This window comes from Monodelphis domestica, chromosome 1, assembly GCF_027887165.1.
Source record: "Monodelphis domestica isolate mMonDom1 chromosome 1, mMonDom1.pri, whole genome shotgun sequence".
Classification (NCBI taxonomy): domain Eukaryota; kingdom Metazoa; phylum Chordata; class Mammalia; order Didelphimorphia; family Didelphidae; genus Monodelphis; species Monodelphis domestica.
In genome coordinates, this window is record NC_077227.1 from 600,498,223 (window position 1) to 600,522,017 (window position 23,795).

The 23,795-nt window shown below is 38.0% G+C and overlaps 1 protein-coding gene across 1 annotated transcript; it reads right to left on the reverse strand.

The window, feature by feature from the left end:
* Positions 1 to 5,272: 5,272 nt before the first annotated feature.
* Positions 5,273 to 22,187, reverse strand: LOC103099756 (zinc finger protein 2-like). The gene is made up of 5 exons (XM_056817778.1): positions 21,962 to 22,187; positions 8,086 to 8,135; positions 7,536 to 7,662; positions 6,801 to 6,914; positions 5,273 to 6,156 (listed from the first exon to the last, which is right to left on the reverse strand). Exons 1-5 carry the CDS (start codon positions 22,185 to 22,187, stop codon positions 5,417 to 5,419), a joined length of 1,257 nt encoding a protein of 418 aa, XP_056673756.1. The 3' UTR covers positions 5,273 to 5,416.
* Positions 22,188 to 23,795: the final 1,608 nt, after the last annotated feature.

The window sequence follows — 23,795 nt, forward strand, 5'->3', positions numbered from 1 at the left end:
GGCTAAGAGCAAGAGATACAAGTCTCAGTCTCTGTCCTCAAGAAACTCACTGTAGTGGAGGAGACAACATGCTAACTACCATGTATAAACAAGATGTATACATAGTAACTTGGATGTAATCTCAGAGGGAGAACAAAAGACAGAATTTTAGCTGAGACTTAAAGGAATTCAGGGAAGCCCAACAGAGACAAGGAGTGAAAACCTTCCAGACATGGGAGACAGCCAGTGAAGATACATGGGAAAAAGTCAGGGTTACAGGTCCCCAGAGTACTTGAGAAGATAGTGTTAGCGGACTAACTGGGCCAGGTTTTAAAGGGTTTTGAAAGCCAAATAGAGGCTCATATATTTGGTCTTGCATGTAATGAGACTCCAAGGAAGTTTACTTGCACTCTAGGAAGAGCACTTTGAGAAATGAAGGGAGAATGGACTGGAATGGAAAGAGACTTGGGGCAGAAGACTGACTAGCAGGCTGTCACAGTACTCCAGGAATGAGGTGATGAGAGCTCTGTGTGGAATTTAAAGACCTTCCTAGCCTAGCCTCTTCTGTTCTTTCCAGTCTTCTCACACCCTCCTCCCTAAAACATACTCTTCCATCCAGTGACGCTGGCCAAGAACAAAACACAATCTCTGGGCTCCAGGCATTTTCTCTGGCTGTCCCCTCATGCCTAGAATGCTCTCCCTCCTATGCTTTGACTACTGACTTCCCTGGCTTCCTTTAGGTCTCAACTAAAATCCCATCTTTTATTGACAGCCTTTCCATTCTAATTCCTATTTATCCTGCATATAGCTTGCGTACATATTTGTTGCATGTTGTCTTCCTCATTAGTTTGTAGGCTCCCTGAAGGGAGGGACTATCTTTTGCCTCTTTTTGAATCCCCAGTGCTTAGCATTAACATAGTACCTGGCACTTAGTAGGTGCTTAATAAATGTTGAGTGATTAACTAGGGCTATGGTAATGTTAGAATAGAGAAGAGGGGCATGTGTGTATAAGATGTTTCCAAGGTTGGACTTAGACTTGGAAACAGATTGGATATGAGGATGAGGGGTGGGAGGAGGTGAGAAAGTGTGAGGAATTCAGATTGGGTAAAAATTTTCTTAATTTTATTTCCTTGTTTATGAAAGAAACTTTAAAAAACCAAACCAAAATCCTACTTAAGTAATACATAATATAACCTGATCATGTTTTAAAAGTGTTTCTCTTGGTAGAAATTGTTTGGTTTTAGTTATTGGTATACTCAAAATTTAGTATTACCATAACTACTAGGGCAGCCAAGTGGCGCAGTGGATAGAATATCCAGACTGGAGTTTAAATCTGGCTTCAGATATATAGCTGTGTGACCCTGGGCAAGTCCCTTAACCTTGTTTGCTTCAGTATCTTCATCTATAAAATGGGCTGGAGAAGGAAATAGCAAACCATTCCAGTATCTTTGACAAGAAAATCCCCAAAGGGGTCACAGGGAGTCAGACATGACAAAAACAACTAAACAACAAATTAAAAGTTCTTTGGAGTTCTTGTGATTATTATGGTCAAAACCTGATTTTTTTTTAATGAAGTTTGTTACCATTGTGTGATGTAGAAGAAAGTAATGTATTATTCTAAATATATGTTACAAGAATAATAGTGGTAAATTACCCCAGTGGAAGTTAGTAAAGCTGGTTCCCCCATGCTTCTCCCTTCAAGACAAGATTACTCCACCCTATCTTTCTTCCCGCAGGACAAAATTACCCTACTGCATTAAAAATACAAAGACCTCTTAATCCCCTTTGGTCTGAGGGAAACAATAACTCTCTCTCTCTTATATATATATATATATATATATATATATATATATATATATATATATATATATATATATATATATATATATATATATATATATATATATATATATATATATATATATATATATATATATATATATAAAAGGAGTACATCTTGTTATTTCAAGATCCTCTTAAACTCCTACTTCACATACCATGCTGTTTAAAGTACCATAATAATGTCTTAACAATTATGAAGATTTCTGCTGTAGACTTAAGTAGATGTCAATCTCTGACCAGTGTAAGCATGCTTGTAGTACCACACTGCTGCCTAAAGGAGATGATCTTCCATCCATCTTACCACCTCCTATTTTCCACATCCCCATAGGTTTGGTTCCTAGTGACACCTGTCCATTTTACATTATTTGGGGCTTAATTTTCCTAGTGGTGTTATTAATTTGTAAGATAATGAATCCTTCAGGGGATAGATCCACATTTTAGATTCTTTAAAAGAAAAGAAGTACAACCCAATATTTCATTTGCCAAGGTAACACTGAATCTAAATGTCTTATGTTCTGATTTACTCTTGTTAGTGCATCAAATTAAAAATAAAATGGCCAAAAAATTAACACAGTCATATTATTTCCACTGCAATGGTGATTAAGAGCACTGCAAATAGAATATTACATAAAGCTTTAATTTTCATAAAAGCATGTAGTTTTAAAATTCAAAGGAATTTCGAAGTCATCTAGTTTAACCTATTGCCCAAATCATGAATCCTTTATCCCATAGCTCTGACAGATGGGTTATCCCCACTCAGCTAGAATGTTCAGGGTGAATGGACTTTACACCAGTTTCTCAAACTCCAGTCACCACAGACACAGGGTCATGGTGGGCAAGAGCTTTGATAAAACCTCTGATGTCAAATTTCCTCAGGCTTAACTTTTATGCCTCAGGCAGCAGGGAAACCAAACATCTTAGCAGCTTCCCTTGCAGGACTAGCCCAGCCTACTTGCCAGTGAAGCTGCCTTCTGATATACAGATGAAAAAAATTAAAATTAAATCTCAATAAATAAAAATATTATATTTTAGGAGATTTATTAAATGATCATTAGATGTAAAAGGATCAAAAGGTAACAAAATAAAACCAACCACATGCCCATGGCTAATCAGCCTCTTTAAAATCCCCACACTTACCACCACCATCCTTGCCAGGAAGCCAAAGAGCTGAGGCCAGCCAACCCACTGGCTAATATCCTCTGTCTGCAGGAAGTACATAACGACAGGAAGTCAATGGGCTCCCAGGAAATGTAGTTTTTAGGGTAACAGATTTCCAATTACACACAGAGCCCAGGGGAGGAATAATGGGAGAAGAGGTGGTGTATGCTTCCTCACAGAGGATGGAGGCTCTCTCCACATCTGTGGCATGGCTGCTTTATAGAGCAGCAGCCACAATCATGCTGGCTCCTACTATAGGGAGAGACTGGAATAGGACCTTCCCAGGCCAAAAGTTGACAAATAAAATAGAAAAATGATAAGGAAACTGAATGTCTACTAGGGAATCTATGATATTAGCAGCTTTCAAAAACAGATTAGCCTGTAAACTGGGGTTAGTAAAAGAAAAAGATGAGTAGGCGATGATAGAAGGGGGAATACGGTTAGCCCACTAAGCAAGCTAAATGAAGAATATGGAAGAACTTGGTAGGGATAATAAGGTCAAGTAGAGCAGAAGGCTGATGAGTAGGAATATCAAAGATGATTCAGAGAAAAGATGGAAACTGGGAAAAAGAAACAATCAATGAACAAGGAAAGAATATGGAGTGGAGAAGACAAGAGCTAGTGTAAGGTTCATATTACATATGAAAAAAGTAGATAATTCCAGTAGAGGAAAAAGTGCCTACCACTCCCATCTTGCTTGAAAAAAGTGTTTTCCTTCCTGGATATAAGGCGGTACATAAACTTTAGGGAACATGTCCTAGGGCTACTCAGAACTCCCTCCAACTAAATGATAATGGGTTGTTCATTCCAGTGACTTCCATCTATCCAATTTATTCACCCCCGCTTTTTCATTTACCTGAAGAGGTATTTTCTGGGATCTCTCTTTATATTATGCTTACATGTGTCTTTATCTTTCTCCAATAGGAAAATCACAAGAAATTTAGAAAATGAGAAACACAGTTGATTGCTCTGGATGAAATGGAAAATTCATGAAGATGAAAATTAAGAAATAGGTTACCTTGATAGGATGGAGCCAGATTGTGGTTAAGGGGGTTGGTTGGCTAACAAAACAAGGGAATCTGAGACAGCATTAATCTATTTAGAATCTCAAATCCATATGAACCCCCCACCTAAAATGAAAATAGTGGTCTTTTTTTTTAATAACTGGAACCCCCACAAGTAGTGGGAGGATAGCATCAAACTCACTGCAGGGCTCCAATTACTTAATTCCATTGGAGAATACCATGTAACAACATTCAGTCGAATTCATCTTCTACTCAGTTGTCAGTGAAAAAAAATTTTTTTAACCCTTACCTAATGTCTTAGAATCTGAACTGTGTGTTAGTTTTAGGGCAGAAAAGCAGTAAGGGCAAATCAATATGGGATCAAGTGACTTGCCCAGACACATAGCTAGGAAGTGTCTGAAGTCACATTTAAACCCAAGACCTCCTATCTCTTGGCCTGGCTCTCTATTAACTGAGCCACCAAGCTTCTCCCCCAAGGTAAATTTTCTGACCATAGTTGTGGCCATGCCACTTCCCTATATGCTACCTCTGGGACCAAACAGAAGTCCTCCAGCTTTTAAAGCTCGATATAACCTGGTTCCTAACTACCCTTCCAGTCTCTCTACACTTTACTCCTCTCTGTACCAATTATACTGCTCTCTCCTGTCTTGGGTTTTTGCACAGGCTGCCCCTCTTCCTAGATTGTTCTATTGTCTCCATTCCCTATCCTGTGCCATCTTATTTCCTAGATTCTTTCATGACAATTCAAAGTCCACCTTTAGGAGGCTTTTCCTGTGTCTCCCATGTTCAGGTGCCCCTCCCACCTCCATTATCTTCCCCAGAATATAGACTTCTAGAGGGCAGGGATTGTTTTTATCTTTCTTGGAATCCCCAGAGTATAGCACAATGCCCAAAACATAGTAAGGACTCAAAAAATGTTTGTTAAATGATTCAGCCTCATATGGAATGTAAAACTGGCCCCAAACTATCCCAACCTCAGAATTAGGGTCAGTCATTCACAAGGAATCCTCAATCTACTTGGACATCTTGCCAAGGAAGACATATGTTTTAGGAGGATATGAGGACTTTAATTTCCTCCTGAGTATTTGTGTCCCCCTCAGACTGAGTCCCCACAAGACCAGAGAAAATTCATTTTTCAGAAGTTTTCAGTTACTTTTGTACTTCAAGTATCTAACATCAGGCCCATGACATACTACCAACAAACCACTTGCTCATTTGCTGCCAAGCAAAAGAAAGGACAAAAATTAAATAGCAAGTAGGAATGGTAGTAAGTTTGAACAATAGGTTTATTTAAAATAAGGGAGATAAAGTAAAAGTTTTCATGTGGTCTCTCAACATGCGTAGATTCTTGAGCATTTAATAAAGTGACAAGTTTGGCTGATAGTTTCCCAAAATTCATGATATTCCTAGGGTTATTTTTTCGCATAACGTCGCTGATGTTGAATTACAGATGATTTGTGACTAAAAATTTTTCCACATACACCACATTCATAAGGTTTCTCCCCAGTATGAGTCATCTGATGTCGTTTAAGGTCCCTTTTTTGGATGAAAGTTTTCCCACATTCATTGCATTCATACGGCTTCTCTTTACTATGAATTTTCTGATGTTGAGTAAGAGATGACCGGTCAAAGAAAGCTTTCCCACACTGATCACATTCATAGTGCTTTTCCCCAGTATGAATTCTCTGATGTCGATTAAGATGTGAACGGTCAAAAAAGGCTTTCCCACATTCATCACATTCATAGGGCTTCTCTCCAGTATGAATTCTTTTATGTATAGTAAGGGATGAACAGTCAAAGAAAGCTTTCCCACATTCACTGCATTCATAGGGTCTTTCTCCTGTGTGAGTAATCTGATGTCTCCGAAGACTACTTATATGTCTGAAGGTTTTCCCACATACATTACAGTCAGAGCTTTTCTCCTTATTGGAATTTTTGGAGATATTGACCGAAATGTTCTTGAAACCTCTCTCCTGGGAAAGAGATTTTTCCAATATCTTCCCCTCAGAGTTTTCCTTTTTCTTCTCCACTCTAACCTCAGGTACAGTAACTTCTTTTGTGGCTCTTTCCATTAATATCTCTGGCGCTTTTATTTCTTCTGAAATGGTCTGCTTTGGAATTGCTCTATAGGTCTTTGAGTTACTATCCCAGTCTACAAACAAGAGAAAACAATGTAAATTAATATAATAAAAATGTGTACATATAAATATATCTTTGTGCTATTTAAAAAGAAAATTATTTGTTAGAATAAGGTATTATTATGCCTTAGAATACAGAATACTGATGCTAAAAATAATGCCAATTGAATCATCCATATAATTGGGCAAGCATGAACTATGTTATAACTTAAAAAGAAGCTAGGAACAGGGGAAATACAAAGAAGAAAGAATTAGGGAGAGGGGAAAATAATCAGAAAGGCATGCAAAAATATGATTAAGCTTATTCAGGAATTGGGTTAACATTTCAACATTCTTAAAAGTACAAAGAATATTGATGAATAAGAATATCAGAATATATAAGGTTTCCAAGGCAATTTGGATAGATACCCTTTCAAAGAATAATGAATGATGGTCTCTAGATAAAGCATATTAAGCTAAAAAATGAGATTGGAGTCAGAGGCAATAGTTAAGGAAAAACAGATCTCCCACCCCCACCAATACAATATGGGAAAAAAACCAACTCCGTTAGGGCTCATGATACCATCTCAGTACACTTCAGGATCACTGAGAACACCTCCTCACTAAACACCTAGGCTTTTATTTCCTTTAAGTTCCTTCCAGGCTCTCTTTTACTCACTCAAAGAGGTACTTCTTGGGACCGCTTGCCTTTCAGTTCCTTGCACATCAAGCATCCAAGGCTCTTGTCCTTGTTCCAATTGAAAAATCACATCAGGTTTAGAAATGGGGAGTCCTGTATACAGAGAAGTGAATGAGACTTAACAGCTTATCCTGGAGACACAGAATTGTGATAGAAGTCAATTTTTGCCTTTTTTTCTGCAAAGAGAGGGGAAACATATTTATCTAATGTGAAAACTGTAAAGAACTACATCATCAGTATAGTCTCATTTTGCATATGAGGAAACAAGTTTAAGCAAAATAATTTATGTGCTCAAGATCACAGAGCTAAGAAGAAAAAGAGCTGGGACAAATACATTTTTGTCTGACTCCTTCCTCTTTCCAATATAACATGCTACTATCCTACTGGGTTAGAATAGAATAGCAAAGCCAAGAGTTGAACCAATTTCTGAAAGAGGCTCAAACCTTATTTCCAGAATCTCTGGGAACTGAGGACAAGAATGGTACAATTTGAGACAAGGAGGTGGGGTAGCAAATGAAACCTCCCATCTTTAACTATATTCCCAGTAAAATTTTCAAAAAGGATTAGAAATCTTTGATCTGAATCTCAAGGCAAAATCAGATGAGCAACTGAAAAGCTCTTAGCAACTTCGCTCTGAAGCAGACGCGCCCCTAGAGCTGTCAAGGTGGTGGCCCCTCCCAATGATTCTGAATAGAAGGGAGAAGTTATCCTTACCCAGAGAGATGAGGTTTCTATAGTTCTCCAACATCACATCTCTGTACAATTCCCTCTGTGCAGGGTTCAATTGCTCCCACTCTTCCTGGGTAAAGTTCACAGTCACATCCTTGAATGTAACTGATTCCTGAAACAAATACATTCTTGTTCACCTATGGCCCTCTCAGTCCTGGGAAAAGGAGTGAACAAAAAGTACTTTAAAAATATAGATGAGACAGAAAAGAGGTAGGTCTACAATAATGCTAAAGGCTTTGAGTACTGTGTACCATGGAATAATGAATAAGGCATAAGAGAGAGGCATTTGGGCTAAAAAAATATCTTGTTTCCCAATACTATGCCCATCACTGGGACACACTAAGGAAAGATACTAGAGCAGGGAGAATCCTTTAGAGTCTATCACCCACCAAAAATGGGCCAGTTTCCTAGGGTTTAAGAACTGGGGGCTCTTGTTCTTGGATAGGATAGAGCTGGGCAGAAAAGCTTCATGATGAGGGAAGGAAAAGTATATATTCTGGAAACTGTGACTACCTTTCAGGAAAGACCAACTTACCTGAGATCTGGATGCCAGGAACACAGGAACCATTTCTTCTTCTGTGTTCCCTTCTTGGAGAATGGTAAAGTCCAGAGAATGCAGGATTAGGGGAAGAAAAAGAGAACATGAAGAAACCTGGTCTTCTCTTGCAACTTCCAGACTCAACATGTTAAAACTAAATGTAACACATAGCCCCCATTGCCTAGCCCTTACCACTCTTCTGCCTTGGAACTAATACACAATATTGATTCTAAGATGGAAGGTGAGGGTTTTAAAAAAAACTATACATAACAGTTTAGGGTGGTTTTCCTTTCTCCTTCACATCACACAGAGATAGGTCAGAAAGTGCCCATACTTTCTGTTGTCCTGCCCTTTTCTTGGTTAAGAGACAAGGATCAAAGATATTACTCCCCTAACACCTTCATGTTCCTGTGCTTGTAGAACATTACAAGGAACAGTTCTGTTTCTGAGAAAGGAAATATACCCTAAATTGACAGCTCTGTCATTAACTGGTTATAAGATTTAGAACACAGACCTCAACATCTCTATGCCTCCAACCTCTTTTAACTGAGGGAAAGTAATTTTCATTCTCTTCCTTATGAAAAGAATAAATACTGACTTCCAAAGTAGTTACATAACTATATGACATCAGAATCAGAAAGAATATTGAGTAGCTCTGCATAACTTGGCTTGTTACCTGTCAATAAAGCGTGACTAAAAAGCTATAGGGTTTCAGAAACCACTTGCCAAAATCTGTCATTACTTTTACTTCATATCAGAGAAACACTGAATCTCAGAGTTGGAAAAGAAGTTCAGAGGTCATCTGGTAAAGTTTGTACTTGAACAAAAATTCCTTCAATAGCATGCTTGAAAAGCAGGCACAGTCTGTGAGGACTTCTTGTTAAGGGGGAGACAATTCCCTCTTAAGATAGTTCATTCTATACATGTCATTTCCCAGTTGACAAATGGCCAAAGGAAATAAGCAATTTTCAGATGAAGAAATCAAAATTATCAACAATCATATAAAAATGCTCTAAATCATTCGTGATTAGGAAACTCTCTACCTCACACCTATCAGACTAGTCAATATGACAGTAAAGTGATGAATGAATGTTGGAGATGTGGCAAAATTGAGACACTAATGCATTGTTGGTGGAGTTGTAAACTGATCCAAAGGATTATAAAACTATGTACACCTTTTGGTTCTCTAATATCACTACTGGGATCTATATATCAAAGAAATCATAAAAAAGGAGAAAAGACCTACTTTGTACAAAAATATTTATAGCAGCCGTTTTTGTGGCGGCAAAGAATTGGAAATTGAAGTTCATCAATTGGGAATGGCTGAACAAATTGTGGTAAATGTTGGTAATGACATATTGCTGTGCTATAAGAAATGATAAGCAGGGTGGTTTCAGAGAAAGCTGGAAAGATCTACATGAAATGATGCAGAGTGAAATAAGCAGCCTGGAGAACACTGTACACTGTAATAGTGTAAAGGTTAAATTTAGGCTTGAAACTGAATGTAATAATTATTTGGTCGCCAAATCCTAAATGAAAAACACTCTGGCACTTGTGAGGCACAGTAAGTGAGGTAGGGAACAGCCTCTGGAATTCGCTCACTTCTTGTGGAGAGAGCGAGAGGACAGTTGGTGTTAGAAGCTTGGACAGGGAGGACGCCCGCAGACAGCTTTCCTTCAGATCGGTCACATGAGTTAAGGACTGATTCTTTCCACCTTGGCCTTGGGCCTAAAACTCCCTCTGCCTTGGTCAGAGGTTGAGTAGCCCCATTCCCTTTTCTCCTCTCTCCTTCTTTCCCTCTCCTTTCCCTACTCCCATTGTGATTAAACCTCCATAAACTCCATTCTGACTTGAGTGTTTCATTTTAGGAATTTCATAAGTAAATTCCTTGGTGGCCATTGTTCAATATTACAACAATCTTAAAAAGGTGAAATTTTCACCATTACATTGTTCACCAGATGGTTCTTTATCATTGGAAGTACCAGAGGAATCTTTAAATTTACTCCCTGTACTTCTCTCGGAAAACCAGGAGGCAAAAGAGCCTTCCACTTTTGAAATACCTAAGGATATACTGGAGTCTCTTTGGGCCATGTCTTCTTCCGAAATAGGCTTACTTAAATCTGCTGTTCCTGTGCAGATAAAAACTAAATCTAGCCCACCTCCTTCCATCCCTCAGTATCCCCTCTCAAAGGAGGCAATTGAGGGTATTACACCAGTTATTAACTCATTAATAGAACAGGGAATAATAATCCCTTGCAAATCTGAATACAACACGTCCATCCTGCCAGTTAAAAAAACAAAAAGAGGGCCCGATGGTAAGCACCTCTATAGATTCGTACAGGATCTGAGGGCAGTGAATAATCACGTTATAAAGAGACACTCCATAGTTTCTAACACAAATACTATTATTTCCTCTATTCCTAGCACAGCTACATACTTTATAGTAGTAGACTTGTGTTCAGCTTTCTTTTCCATACCTATACATGAGAACTCCAGGCATAATTTTGCTTTTACCTGGAAGGGCTCACTATATTCATGGAGTCGGCGCCCACAGGGTTATGTGGAAAGTCCGAGTTTATTTGAGCAAATTTTGAGCCAAGACACAGACAATATAACATTTAAAAATAGCAAATTAATCAAATATGTAGATGATCTCCTCTTGGCTTCAACAGACGCAAAAACATGTCAAGAATATAGCAAACACCTTCTTTTGGAATTGTACAAAAGAGGACATAAAATCTCGAAGGATAAAGTTCAGTGGTGTCTCCCTAAAGTAGAATATTTGGGATTCATCCTGTCTGCGGGTGCTCATTATATTTCTCCAAAACAAATCGAGAATATTCAAAATTTAAGAGCTCCTACTACCAAGAAACAGTTGAGAGCAATTTTAGGAGCAACAGGGTTTTGCAGACAATGGATTCCTTGCTATGGGGAAATTACTAAACCCCTTATAGCATTAACAAAGGATTCGGTTCCTGAACCCCTCAAATTAGAGCCTGAACACTTGTCAGCTCTATCAGATCTAAAAAAGGCTATCATGTCTGCCCCTGCTCTAGGCATCCCAGATTACAACGAGCCATTTATTTTGTATGTGCATGAGCAAAGAGGAGTAGCTTCTGGCATGTTAACTCAGACTTTGGGACCTTCTCAGCGCCCAATTGCTTATTATTCTGCTAAATTGGACCCTGTAGCAGCAGGAGCACCACCATGTCTTAGAGGAGTAGCTGCTACAACCTTACTAGTAACAAAAACTGTTGATTTAGTATTGGGATGTCCATTAACAATAATGTGCCCACAGGGAAATGGATAGGCAGTTCTCAGATAAAGAAATCAAAACTATTAACAAGCACATGAAGAAGTGTTCTACATCTCTTATAATCAGAGAGATGCAAATCAAAACAACTCTGAGGTATCACCTCACACCTAGCAGATTGGCTAACATAACAGCAAAGGAAAGTAATGAATGCTGGAGGGGATGTGGCAAAGTAGGGACATTAATTCATTGCTGGTGGAGTTGTGAACTGATCCAACCATTCTGGAGGGCAATTTGGAACTATGCCCAAAGGGCGACAAAAGAATATCTACCCTTTGACCCAGCCATAGCACTGCTGGGTCTGTACCCCAAAGAGATAATGGACACAAAGACTTGTACAAAAATATTCATAGCTGCGCTCTTTGTGGTGGCCCAAAACTGGAAAACGAGGGGATGCCCATCAATTGGGGAATGGCTGAACAAACTGTGGTATATGTTGGTGATGGAATACTATTGTGCTCAAAGGAATAATAAAGTGGAGAAGTTCCATGGAGACTGGAACAACCTCCAGGAAGTGATGCAGAGCGAGAGGAGCAGAACCAGGAGAACATTGTACACAGAGACTAATACACTGTGGTATCATCGAACGTAATGGACTTCTCCATTAGGGGCGGTGTAATGTCCCTGAACAACTTTCAGGGATCCAGGAGAAAAAAAACACCATTCATAAGCAAAGGATAAACTATGGGAGTGGAAACACCGAGAAAAAGCAACTGCCTGAATACAGAGGTTGAGGGGACATGACAGAGGATAGACTTTAAATGAACACTCTAATGCAAATACTATCAACAAAGCAATGGGTTCAAATCAAGAAAACATCTAATGCCCAGTGGACTTACGCGTCGGCTATGGGGGGTGGGGGGGAGGAAAAGAAAATGATCTATGTCTTTAACGAATAATGCTTGGAAATGATCAAATAAAATATATTTAAAAAAAAAAACAAAAAAAAAAACAATAATGTGCCCACATGAGGTAGAAGCATTATTGATAAAACATAAAATACAGGCATTCTCAGATCAGAGAATTACAAGATATGAAATAAACTTATTAAATAGTGAAAACATTACTTTAAAATGTTGTACTACTCTTAACCCTGCCACCTTGCTTCCAGATTTACCAACTTCAGGAGAACCATTACACAATTGTGAAACATTAGTGTCCATGGCAGAAACGCCTCGAGATAATCTCTTAGACACTCCCTTAGACAATGCAGATCTGATTTTATTTACCAATGGTTCCTCTTTTATGAGGGATGGCATACGTTACACTGGAGCTGCCGTAGTCTCAGAATTTGCCACTGAATGGTCAGCTTCACTACCTTCTAACATTAGCGCTCAAGAAGCAGAACTCATAGCTCTGAAGCAAGCTTGTATAATTGCCAAGGATAAAAAGGCAACAATTTATACAGATTCTAGATATGCTTTTGGCATTTGTCACTCAGTTGGAATGTTACGGCTCCAGAGAGGATTCTTAACCTCAGCTGGAAAATCTATAGCTAATGCAGAAATTATTAATGAAGTTCTTTCTGCTTTCCAGCTTCCTGAAGCCCTAGCTGTAGTTCATTGTTCTGCCCATACAGGTGGCACTGACCCTGTCTCTAGAGGAAATGATTGAGCAGATGCCGCTGCAAAGCTAGCAGCCATAGAAGGGCCTGAATTAATTTTAACATTAACAACTACTAATGATTTAAATTTACCACTTTCCTATAATGAAAAGGAAGTGGAAAAATGGAAACAAAAATTCAAAGCAAAACAGATTAATGGAGTGTGGGTGTCATCTGAAGGAAAACCCCTGCTCCCTAGAAGTTTCTATAACCAAATTTGCCAATCTATTCATAAAAATGGTCATTTTGGCACCCAGGGCACCGTGGACTCTGTTAAGAGAGTATGGATAGCCCCTGGTATAACTACCATAGCCTCTAAAGTGTATTCAGCTACTCTACCTGCCAGGCATATAACCAATATGCATTTCATGGAAAAGCCTTTGGTGGACGTCCTCTGGCTTACACACCTTTTGAACATCTACAGATAGATTTCATAACGATGCCAAAGGCTGGATGTTATAAATTTTGTCTAGTAATTGTAGATCAACTAACCAGATGGCCGGAAGCATTTCATGCGACCTGAACCACGGCGGATTTTGTTGCAAAGATACTTTTGAAGGAAATTATTCCTCGTTTTGGCCTGCCAGCATGTATTGATTCCGATAGGGGAAGTCATTTTATTGATTCTGTTCTAAATCAGATATATTCTTGCTTGGGAATAACTCCCAAATTTCATGTTCCATACCATCCCCAGAGCTCAGGCCAAGTAGAGAGGATGAACAAAGAACTTAAAACTATGATTGGCAAATTATGCACTGAGACCCATTTAAAATGGCCTGAAATTCTCCCTCTGGCCCTATTTTATCTTAGAAGCAGGCCTAGAGGAGACTTCCATATTTCACCATTTGAGATGCTTTTTGGACATCCGCCTATACAGGCTAAGCCTTTCTCCCCGGCATATACCTCACTATTAGGGGGAGATATTACTATTGCTTCCTATATACAGGATTTACAGCACAAACTACGTGAACTTCATGAATCCGGAGCTGCAGTACAAGCTGGACCAATAGACTTTTCTCTGCATGACCTGAACCCAGGAGATAAAGTGTATATTAAGAATTTCAAGCGTACTGGAGCAACTCAGCCTTTGTGGGAAGGACCATTCCAAATATTGTTAACTACTCCAACATCCATAAAGATTGGAGAAAAAGACTCTTGGATTCACTGCTCACATGTGAAGAAAGCATCTTCTGCTGAGACTGATTGACTCTATCCTATCATATGCATTAGAGATAATAATCCTTAGACAAGTGGATGCTGTTTTTTTTTTTGAGAACACATTGAATTACTGATTTTTTCCTTATTTTTATTATTTCTTTTCTTTATTTTGATTAGAATATTTGATTTTTTCGCATTTTTGTATGAAGGTACACATAATTAATATTAATATTTTTTTCTGCAGTAATAGAAGTTAATATATATATATATATATATATATTCTTGCTATAATATCAATATATACCTAAAAGCTTTAAACTATGGGAACCTGCCATTTATTGATAAAATATTATAGGACTGTGATAAATGTTTATGTATGATTCCAGAAAAAGGGATAAAAAACAAGGAGCACAGACTTAACCTGAAAAGTGCCCAAAAGAGCACACATAAAATACTAATGTGAGACTCGAGGTTGTGACGCTTGACATATGTTAAGTTGTAGGACTTCCTTGTATCTACACTCTTTACGAAGTACTCATACAAGTACAAAGTTTGACTATCATGCTGGCTCCCTATATCCCTGAGAATGACAAAAAAATCAGACGAGGGAATGACGCTTCCCTATCAAAATAGAATTCTAATTCTTTTCTTCTTATATTATGGCAACTTCCTGTAGTCTTGGCTACAAATGGCTAAGTGAAATATTACTGCATTCTGTCCTACAGACTTGTGGGATAGAAATTACTTTATATTGGACCTATACAAGGGCCTATTTTGAATTTTTCCTTATGTCTTTGATTGTTTTTCTATTCTTTTGATAATTGACTCATACACCCCCATAACTGAACATTGCATTCTGAGCTAAACTTGATGTTTTTTAACACCTACTTCAGGGGGGATTGTATTTTAATTTAAAATCTAAGAATTTTTGAATTTTGAATTTTTTGAGATTGTATTTTTATAAAAATCCAAGAATTTTGATTTTTTGTTTAAGATTGTACTTTTATAAAAATTCAAGATTTTGATTTTGTTCAAGAAAAGATCTTCAAGAAAGAAGCTTGAAACTTTTATATCCAGAGAATGAACTGTTGCAGAAAGATGCTGGAAACCTACAAGATCAAGAATGAACTTTGGATATGATTGATTGAACTGAACTTTGATTGAACATTTATTGTAAATGTACACATTTATGCCAAAAGGGACTGCCCCTAATTTGACTTTCTGTCAATGTGCCTAGCAAAACATTAGTTTTGCTTTCTTTTCTTTACTATCCCTCTCTCACTATTCTAATTTCTCTTAGAAAATTGAATATTGTGTATATCTATAGTTAGAAGTGCATTTAGGATTACAAATTGATTATGTTAAATGATCAATGGGGAGACTAGTCTCCCAATGATCATCAGGGGGGATTGTAAATCTTGAAATCTCTCAGACTTGTGAATGTTAAAAATTTTCCCATCAGGGAATTCTTAATTGGAACAAATTCCCTACTGAGAAACATTCCCCATTTTGATGTGAGAACTCGCCAGCATCAGAAATGGGAGGACCTCTACTCCAACCATACTTAAGACTGCTTTAGGGGAAAAAAAGTCCTTGCTAAACAAAGAAAGTACTTGGATCCATGCTTATGGTGGGGCAAGGAGTTCTTTGAGCCAGGCCTGTTTTTAGAATTGATACAATGAGATGCTAGGTACCTAAAAGGGTCGGGCAAGTTTTGTCTTAATGAGATTAGTTGACTCAGCTGTGTTTTCACTGGTTCAGACTTACTGAGATTTGTCGACTTAGCAGGAATTCAGATGGGCAGTCCTTTGGAAAGCGTCTACAGTGATTGGTAGATGTAGGGACTTAGGGGAGGTGACATGGGAGAAAAACCCCTATATAAGAAAAAGCAGAAGCTCTTGAGGAGATATTCCTTTTGGAGAATTCCTTTTGGAGGATCTCTGATGAGGATTGCTTGGGAAGAATCTCTTGAGAGAGGCTCTGGAGAAGGGAAACTCTTGGAGGACAATCTCTAAGGAGGTCTCCCTGAAGCTCCTCTAAGGGGACTCTGTCCCTCTGGAGGCTCTGGAGAGAGGCCTTTTGGAACAGTCTCTGGCTAGAAGGCTCTCTGGTAAAGTCAGCTGAGATGGAGCTGGCCTGGTGTTACTAGAATCCTTGTTTAGTCAGACCTTGTGGTGAGTGTTAAAAAAACTGACTGATTTCTCTCTTAAGACTCAGGTCTAGGCCATATTGGCTTGAGGCCCTTCATACTTATTCCTTTCTTTCTCTCTCTTTCTTTGATTACTCATTGTATTGTTAATTAAAAATCTCTATAAAACCCAATTGACTTGGGTATTTGAATAATTGGGAATATTTCCCTGGCAACCACCTTATATTTGATTTAAAACCAAGACACTGTAGTGAAACATATTTCTGCGGTCAAATTTACTCTCCCTCTCTTATATCTAACACAATTTATATCTTCCACCATTTTAACTCACTACAGTTTAAGACCTCAACCATTTTAACTCTAACAATGTGAACTAGGATGCTTTTGAGAAAATACTCTTTACTCTTCTTTAACTCAAGTAAGGGTTTTGGGGGGAAGATAGGAAAGGATGGAGGATAAGGTAAGAGGGATGGGGTTTTCCCTATTATCTATAATGCACTTAAGGGTGGAGGATACTGAGGATATGGCAATCTCTATCACAATTTGTGAAACAGTCAGTGAGAGAGATATGAGGACAACTGTCTTTTCTTCTTCTTTCTCTGTCAATCAGCCAGGTAACCTCAACCAGCCAGCAAAAGTTTCAGGGTCTCCACCAGCAGCCACCAGCAGCCCAATGTCCAGACCAAAAGCCTCTCAGCCCAGTTCAGAATAAGTCCAGACCAGTTCAGCTGTTGGCTTGGCTCCAACTCTTTTCCCAGGAACATTCCAAATGGAATTGTCACTTGACTGATAGATGATGTCCTTTGCGTGCATTGCAAATTCTCTCCTCCACAGTTTCCTAAAGAGATTCCCAATCCTAAACCTAGAAGATGGGCTCTGGAAGCAGCAACATAACACCAAAGCAGCAGTATATGGCAAGGATCCAAATACTGGTATACTCTACATCTCTGAGAGTCCCTGACTTGACTAGATGCCTCTGGACTGGGGTTCTCCTTGAACAAGCTCACCATTAGTTTAGATGCCATCTCCAGGGTCTAAAAGGCCTTTCCACAAGAGTACTTATATGTGACAGTGAATGTTCAATTTAGAGAGGAAGAACAAAAAGGTATTCTTGTGGTTGAGGGAGAAGATGACGCCACTGATGAAGATCCTAGGGTCACTTGATAAATCAGCATCTGAAGCATTTCTTGTTTCAGAAAACAAATGTGTGAATGTCAAGTTTTGCATCCAGACCAAGGATGAAGATTCAGACAACTGTATTGGAGAACAATATGATGTGAGGGCTCATGAACCAGGACGGAGATTAATCCTATATTTCCTACCTCCCAAGGACTGTCTCTTTAAATGGTAGAAGGACGACCAACTTTGGAGTGATTTTAAGGGATTCTTTACTCAGTTAGTGAGTAGCACATATCACATGATTAAATATGGAAAGATGATTCAGTATGAGATCATAAAGATGGGATAGAGGCAGATATTATAGAACTGTTGCTTGAGAATACAAATGTTGGAGATGAAAGATGTATGTGAGCTATAAGCTAACAAAGGAGAAAAATTTATGATCTTTCTACAATGGAGACACAATAGAGAGACATAAAGATGAACTCCTTTTTCCCCTTCTCCTAAAATAACCCAAACCAGTTCTTTAAACAAAAGAGCATATATTGTGTCTAAGACACCACCAGCAGAATACCTTCAGTCTTTAATAACAGAAGTGGATGAATTCACTCTCAAGAATATTTGTAGTCTATTACTGATTCAAGAATTCCATACTCAATAATAATCATCTTGGTTTATAAATCTCCCTTCTCATATATTTTCTTTAAGAGAGCATATATTATATTGTTATAGATAGCATTTATATAGAACTTTATATAGCATTGGAAATTAAGGTGCTATCTATTACTTGGGGAATGGCTGAATGAGTTATGTTATGTGATTGTAATGAATACTATAGCATGTAAGAAATAATGAATAGGATGAGTTCAAAAAAACCTGGAAAAACTTATATGAATTGATGAAAAGTAAAGTGAGCAGAACAAGAAAACCATGTATATAGTAACAGAAATATTACACAGTGATCAACTGTGAAGGACTAAACTATTATCAACAAAGTAAGTTTCCAAGATATCTACAAAGGACTCATGAAGAAAAATGTTAGTGTTAGTGAAAGAAGGAACTGTTAGAGGCTGATTGCTGAGCAATGCTGGGAGCCATCAGGCCACAATGTCTTGACAAAGTCACTTGTGGTAGCTAAGGAAGCCATAGAGTGGCCCTTGGCAAGATGTGACTGCCCACTCAAATCCCCCTTTGCATGACCTCTCTCATTAACATCCCTTACCTATGGAATTGACATGATTGCTATTCCCCCTAACCTCAGAAGGTTATATGCAATAATGCAAGTGCAAAATACCTGTACTCTATTTCTCTAAAACATCACCAAAAGATCAGACCCTCAAACCCAATCCCAAAAGACTACCATGGATTAACTTTTACTTAGGTACATAATTCCCAGTAAAAGCATAGCTCCAAGCCAAGCCCAGGACTTTCCCACTCACAGAAACGTAATTCTCATGAAGCCAGCATACAAATCAATCATAAAGACCCATACAAAATGTGTAGGTACACCAAGCTTCATCAAGCATCAGTGACTTGATTCTTCCCCTTGAGAAACTCCCTAGTAAACCCTGAAAAATGATCAGTCTAATATTAAATCTGACTTGTGTTCTTAGTACCTCTCAACCTCAATGTTATGATTGTTGAATTGTCTTTAAGAATTTCTGACTGATTATTTCTTTTTATTAAAAGTAATAAGTAAATTTCTTTGATTGTTTGTAAGCTCAAGCTCCTCACAGGGTAATGAGAAAATTAAGCTACCTGTGACAAAATAATTTGTGAAACCTTTATTCTGTCAAGAATCTATAATCACAATACAAGAATACAGAATGTTAATCAAGTGATTTGTTAAAAGTTAATGTATCACTTTTCCAATTATCTCTATTTAGACATGTGTGCCAAGAAAATGGGTATAAAAATAAACACCAGGCCTGGGGATGGCAGAACAGCTATCAGATGCAAAGCATGCCCATGGCCATAAAATATACAGCTGTCTTCCATTTGTTATTTTCTAGACTGACCATTTGCCACCTATAGGGAACCCCTGAAGTCCCGAGTGAGGTTGGACCTTGCCCGAGGCAGATCAAAGCAGGTCATCTTCCACTTTATTTCCTTCATGGGCTTTTTATTGTATGTGTAATATGTGTCTTCTATCATCCCAGGAGCAATATAGAAATATGTATTGCATGAAAGCACTGGTATAACATATTTCAGACTATTTACTGCCTCAAGAGAGAGGAAGGGAGAAAATCTGAATTCTAAAATATCAGAAAATTGTCAAAAATGGCTTCCACATGTAACTAAAAAAATAATTTTAAAAAGACAGTATATATTATTATAGACAGCATTTATAAGGTTTATAAAGGACTTTACAAATATCATCTCATTTTATCCTCACAATGATGCTTGGAGGTATATGCTATTTATTGTCCCTATTTTACAGAAGAAGAAACTGAGGCAAACAGTTTAAATGATTTGGCCATCATTATCACATTTTGCTAGCTTTCTAAAGTCACATCTGAACTTGGTACTTTCCAACTCCAGGTCCAGTGCTTTATCCACTGTGCTACAGCACTGCCTAGCAGATTTACATGACGTAGAAAACAGAAAATTCAGAGGTAAAGAAGAGTTGGGGGGTAGAAGGATGTACATCTAGAATATATCCTTTATATATATGATCTAATAAGCAGGATTTGCTTCTTCAGAAGAAGAGATTAGAAAGACTTGAAGTCTTGTTTCTGCACCTTTGCACCTGAAATTTAAGGTCCAATTAGCATGCTAACATTTTGACATATAGTCTTAAATTCTGGATACAGTCAATTTTAAAAGAATATACCTTAATTATTATCTAGATTAAATCTGTTTTATGCCTAAGCCTTGACTGAGACTGCCAAATGCATGGTTGAAAACTGAATCTAAATGCTTTAAAACATTCCCCAACCTAGCCTACCATACATGGGGAGGAGGGGAAAGTAAATAAATTCACTCTGGCACAGAGGTTCTTAACCAAGGGAGGTCTGTGAATGTGTTTAAAAATTTTTATATTTAAATATAATTGTTTTCCTTTGTAATCTTATGCATTTTCATTTACGCATTTTAAAACATTATTCTTAGGAGTCCAAAGACTTCATCAGACAGACTGTCAAAGGGATCTGTGACTGGTTACACTCCTGATCTAATATTACTTTATTCTTTTTTATAGAAATATTATTTTAAACACTGTAAATCCAAAACTGTAATCAAAGCAATAATTTCACACAAGGAAAATAATATGGACTTTATACAATAAGATCATAAAATAAACATTCAAGCCATGCTACCAGTTGTTGTTCCACAATACTGGGACTGGAGTCCAGAAGGCTCATCTTCATGAGTTCAAATTTGGTCTCAGACACTTAACTAGATGTGTAATCCTGGACAAGCCACTTAACCCTGTTAGCCTCAGCTTCCTCATCTGTCAAATGAGCTGGAGAAGGAAATGGCAAATCACTCCAGTATCTCTGCTAAGAAAATCACAAATGGGGACACAAAAAGTTAAATATGACTGAAACTGCTGAATGTGGAGAAAAAAAAATTCAATTGTCTAATGAGAACTATATATTTTGTCTCCAAAACTTCTCCACTTCCTTGGACTGTACTTTTCTAAGAAATCTTATAATTAATTGCTCAATATAACTCTCAAGATGGAAAATCACAAACTTTTGGAGGTTCATCTTCTGTGGGTGCAAGCGTATAAATACAAGGTGTTTTAATAGTAATTACCAAAGGAGATGGCCTCTCATCTTGGCACTAAAGAAACTGAAAGCATAAATTAAAGTAGAATATGAGTTTTTAATATCTTCCTACTCAAGAAACTACTGGCTCCCTGTCATCTCCAGGGTCAAATATAAAATGCTGTTTGGTCTTCAATGACCTTCATAAGCCACCTTTTCCAGGTTTCTTATACCCCAACATGTACTCTTGGATCCAGCTACACGGGTCTCTTCTTCAAACAAGGCACTCCATCTCCCAACTCCCCAGCATTTTCCCTGGTTGTCCCCCATGCCTGGAATACCCTCCTTCCTCATCTCCACCTCCTAGCTTCCTTCTAAGTGGCCTTTCCTAACCCCTTTTAATTCTAGTGCCTTCTCTCAATTATTCCCAATGTACCCAACTAGCTAACTGGAAGCTAAATTCCAGCCTAGGTTGCCCGGGTGCCTCCCCCAACAGCCTGAAAGCTCCTTCAAGGCAAGGGCATTTCTTTTGCCTCTTTTGTATCAATGTTTATTGACTGACTATGAAGAGGATAGGGCAAGGGAGCAGTCAAGCCTCCAAGACCTGAGGGCGGGGCCCCCATGCTCTCGGCCCCAGCTGCTTCGGAGCTGACACGGTCCAGTTCGTGTTGGTTTCCCCCAGGGACGCGGGGAGGCTTCGAACGGTTCTCCCCGCCTCAGTTCACGTCCCACAGTAACCAGATCCCACAGCACTCGGGCCCCTCCTGGGACAATCACCCGGACGCACGCGTAAGAGTGAAAGCAGAGCGTAATTTACCTACAGGACGAAGCTGGCTGAGAGTCCAACAGAAGTCTGACTAACAGCACCTGCGGCGCCGCTTCCGTTTGGGGAGGTTTCGACCCAAAGGGATTCTGGAAAACTAGATCTCTGAGGGATTCTGGGAAATGTAGTCCTAGCTGGATCACCTCTCGTCGAGATGATGTGCAGAGTTTATGATGGAACCCTTTCCTGCATTTGTTTCTGTATTTCTTATAAGAGGCGGGCATTTTCAATTACATCATAATAAATATGACAATCTAGGTGAAATGGATGAACATTCACAAAAATATAACTCGCCTGGACTAACAAAAGAGGAAATAGAATACTTAAATAATCCCATATCAGAAAAAGAAATTGAACAAGTCATCAAGGAACTCCCTAAGAAAAAATCCCCAAGGTCAGATAGATTCACAAGTGAATTCTATCAAACATTTAACGAACAATTAATCCCAATGTTATACAAACTATTTGACAAAATAAAAAAGGAGTTTTACCAAATTCTTTTTATGACACAAATATGGTACTGATACCCAAGCCAAGAAGACCATAAGCAGAGAAAGAAAACTAAAGACCCATCTCCTTAATGAATATAGATGCAGGGGGCAGCTGGGTGGCTCAGTGGATTGAGAGCCAGGCCCCGAGACAGGAAGTTCTGGATACAAATGTGGTCTTAGACACTTCCTAGCTGTGTGACCCTGGGCAAGTCACTTAATCCCCAGTGCCTAGCCCTTACCACTCTTCTCCTTGGAACCAATACACAGTATTGATTCTAAAATGGAAGGTAAGAATTAAAAAAAAAAAAAAGATGCAAAAATCTTAAATAAAATACTAACAAAGAAACTATACCAAATTATCCCAAGGATTATTCACAATGACAAGATGGGATTTATACCAGGAATGCAAGGCTGGTTTAATATTAGGAAAACCATCCACATAAATTGAACATATCAAAAAACAAACTAACAGAAATCAGATGATTATCTCAGTAGATGCAGAAAAAGTCTTTGACAAAATACAACACCCATTCCCATTGAAAACAATAGAAAGTATAGTAATAAAAGGACCTTTCCTCAAAATAATTAGTATTTATTAAAAACCATCAGCAAGTATTATAAGCAATGGGAATAAATTACAAGCCTTCCTCATAAGATCAGGAGTGAAGCAGGAATGCCCTTTATCACCACTATTATTTAATATTGTGCTGGAAATGCTAAGGACAGCAGCAATTAGAGTAGAAAAAAATTGAAGGGATTAAAGTAGGCAATGAGGAAAGTAAACTACCATACTTTGCAGATGATATGATGGTATGCTTTGAAAAATCCTAGAAAAACAACTAAAAAGTTAATGGAAATAATTAATAACTTTAGCAAAGTTGCAGGATACAAAATAAACCCACATAAATCATCAGCATTTCTATTTATTTCCCCCAAAACTAAACAGCAAGAATTAGAAAGAGAAACTCCATTTAGAACCATTATAGACAATACAAAATATTTGGGAATCTATCTGCCAAGACAAACACAGGAATTATATGAACACAACTACAAAACATTTTTCACACAATTAAAGCTACATCTAAACAATTAGAAAAACATTATTTGCTTGTGGGTAGAACAATCTAATATAATAAAAATGACAATCTTACCTAAATTAATTTACTTATTCAGTGCCATACCTATCAAATTACCAAAAAACTTTTTTGTAGAATTAGAAAAAATAATAACAAAATTTATTTGGAAGAAAAAAAGATCAAGAACATCAAAGGAACTAATGAAAAAAAAAGTGAAGGATGGAGGCCTAGCAGTACCAGATCTCAAACTGTACTATAAAGCAGT

What these genes read in the sequence shown, in the direction of transcription:
- LOC103099756 (XM_056817778.1), bottom strand. Translation starts at nt 22,187, where the DNA reads ATGCCCGCCTCTTATAAGAAATACAGAAACAAATGCAGGAAAGGGTTC. An exon ending in TCCTGGCATCCAGATCTCAG is followed by an intron (nt 7,663 to 8,085) that starts GTAAGTTGGTCT and finishes TATTTGTTTCAG; the next exon opens with GAATCAGTTACATTCAAGGA. An exon ending in TAGAAACCTCATCTCTCTGG is followed by an intron (nt 6,915 to 7,535) that starts GTAAGGATAACT and finishes CTCTGTATACAG; the next exon opens with GACTCCCCATTTCTAAACCT.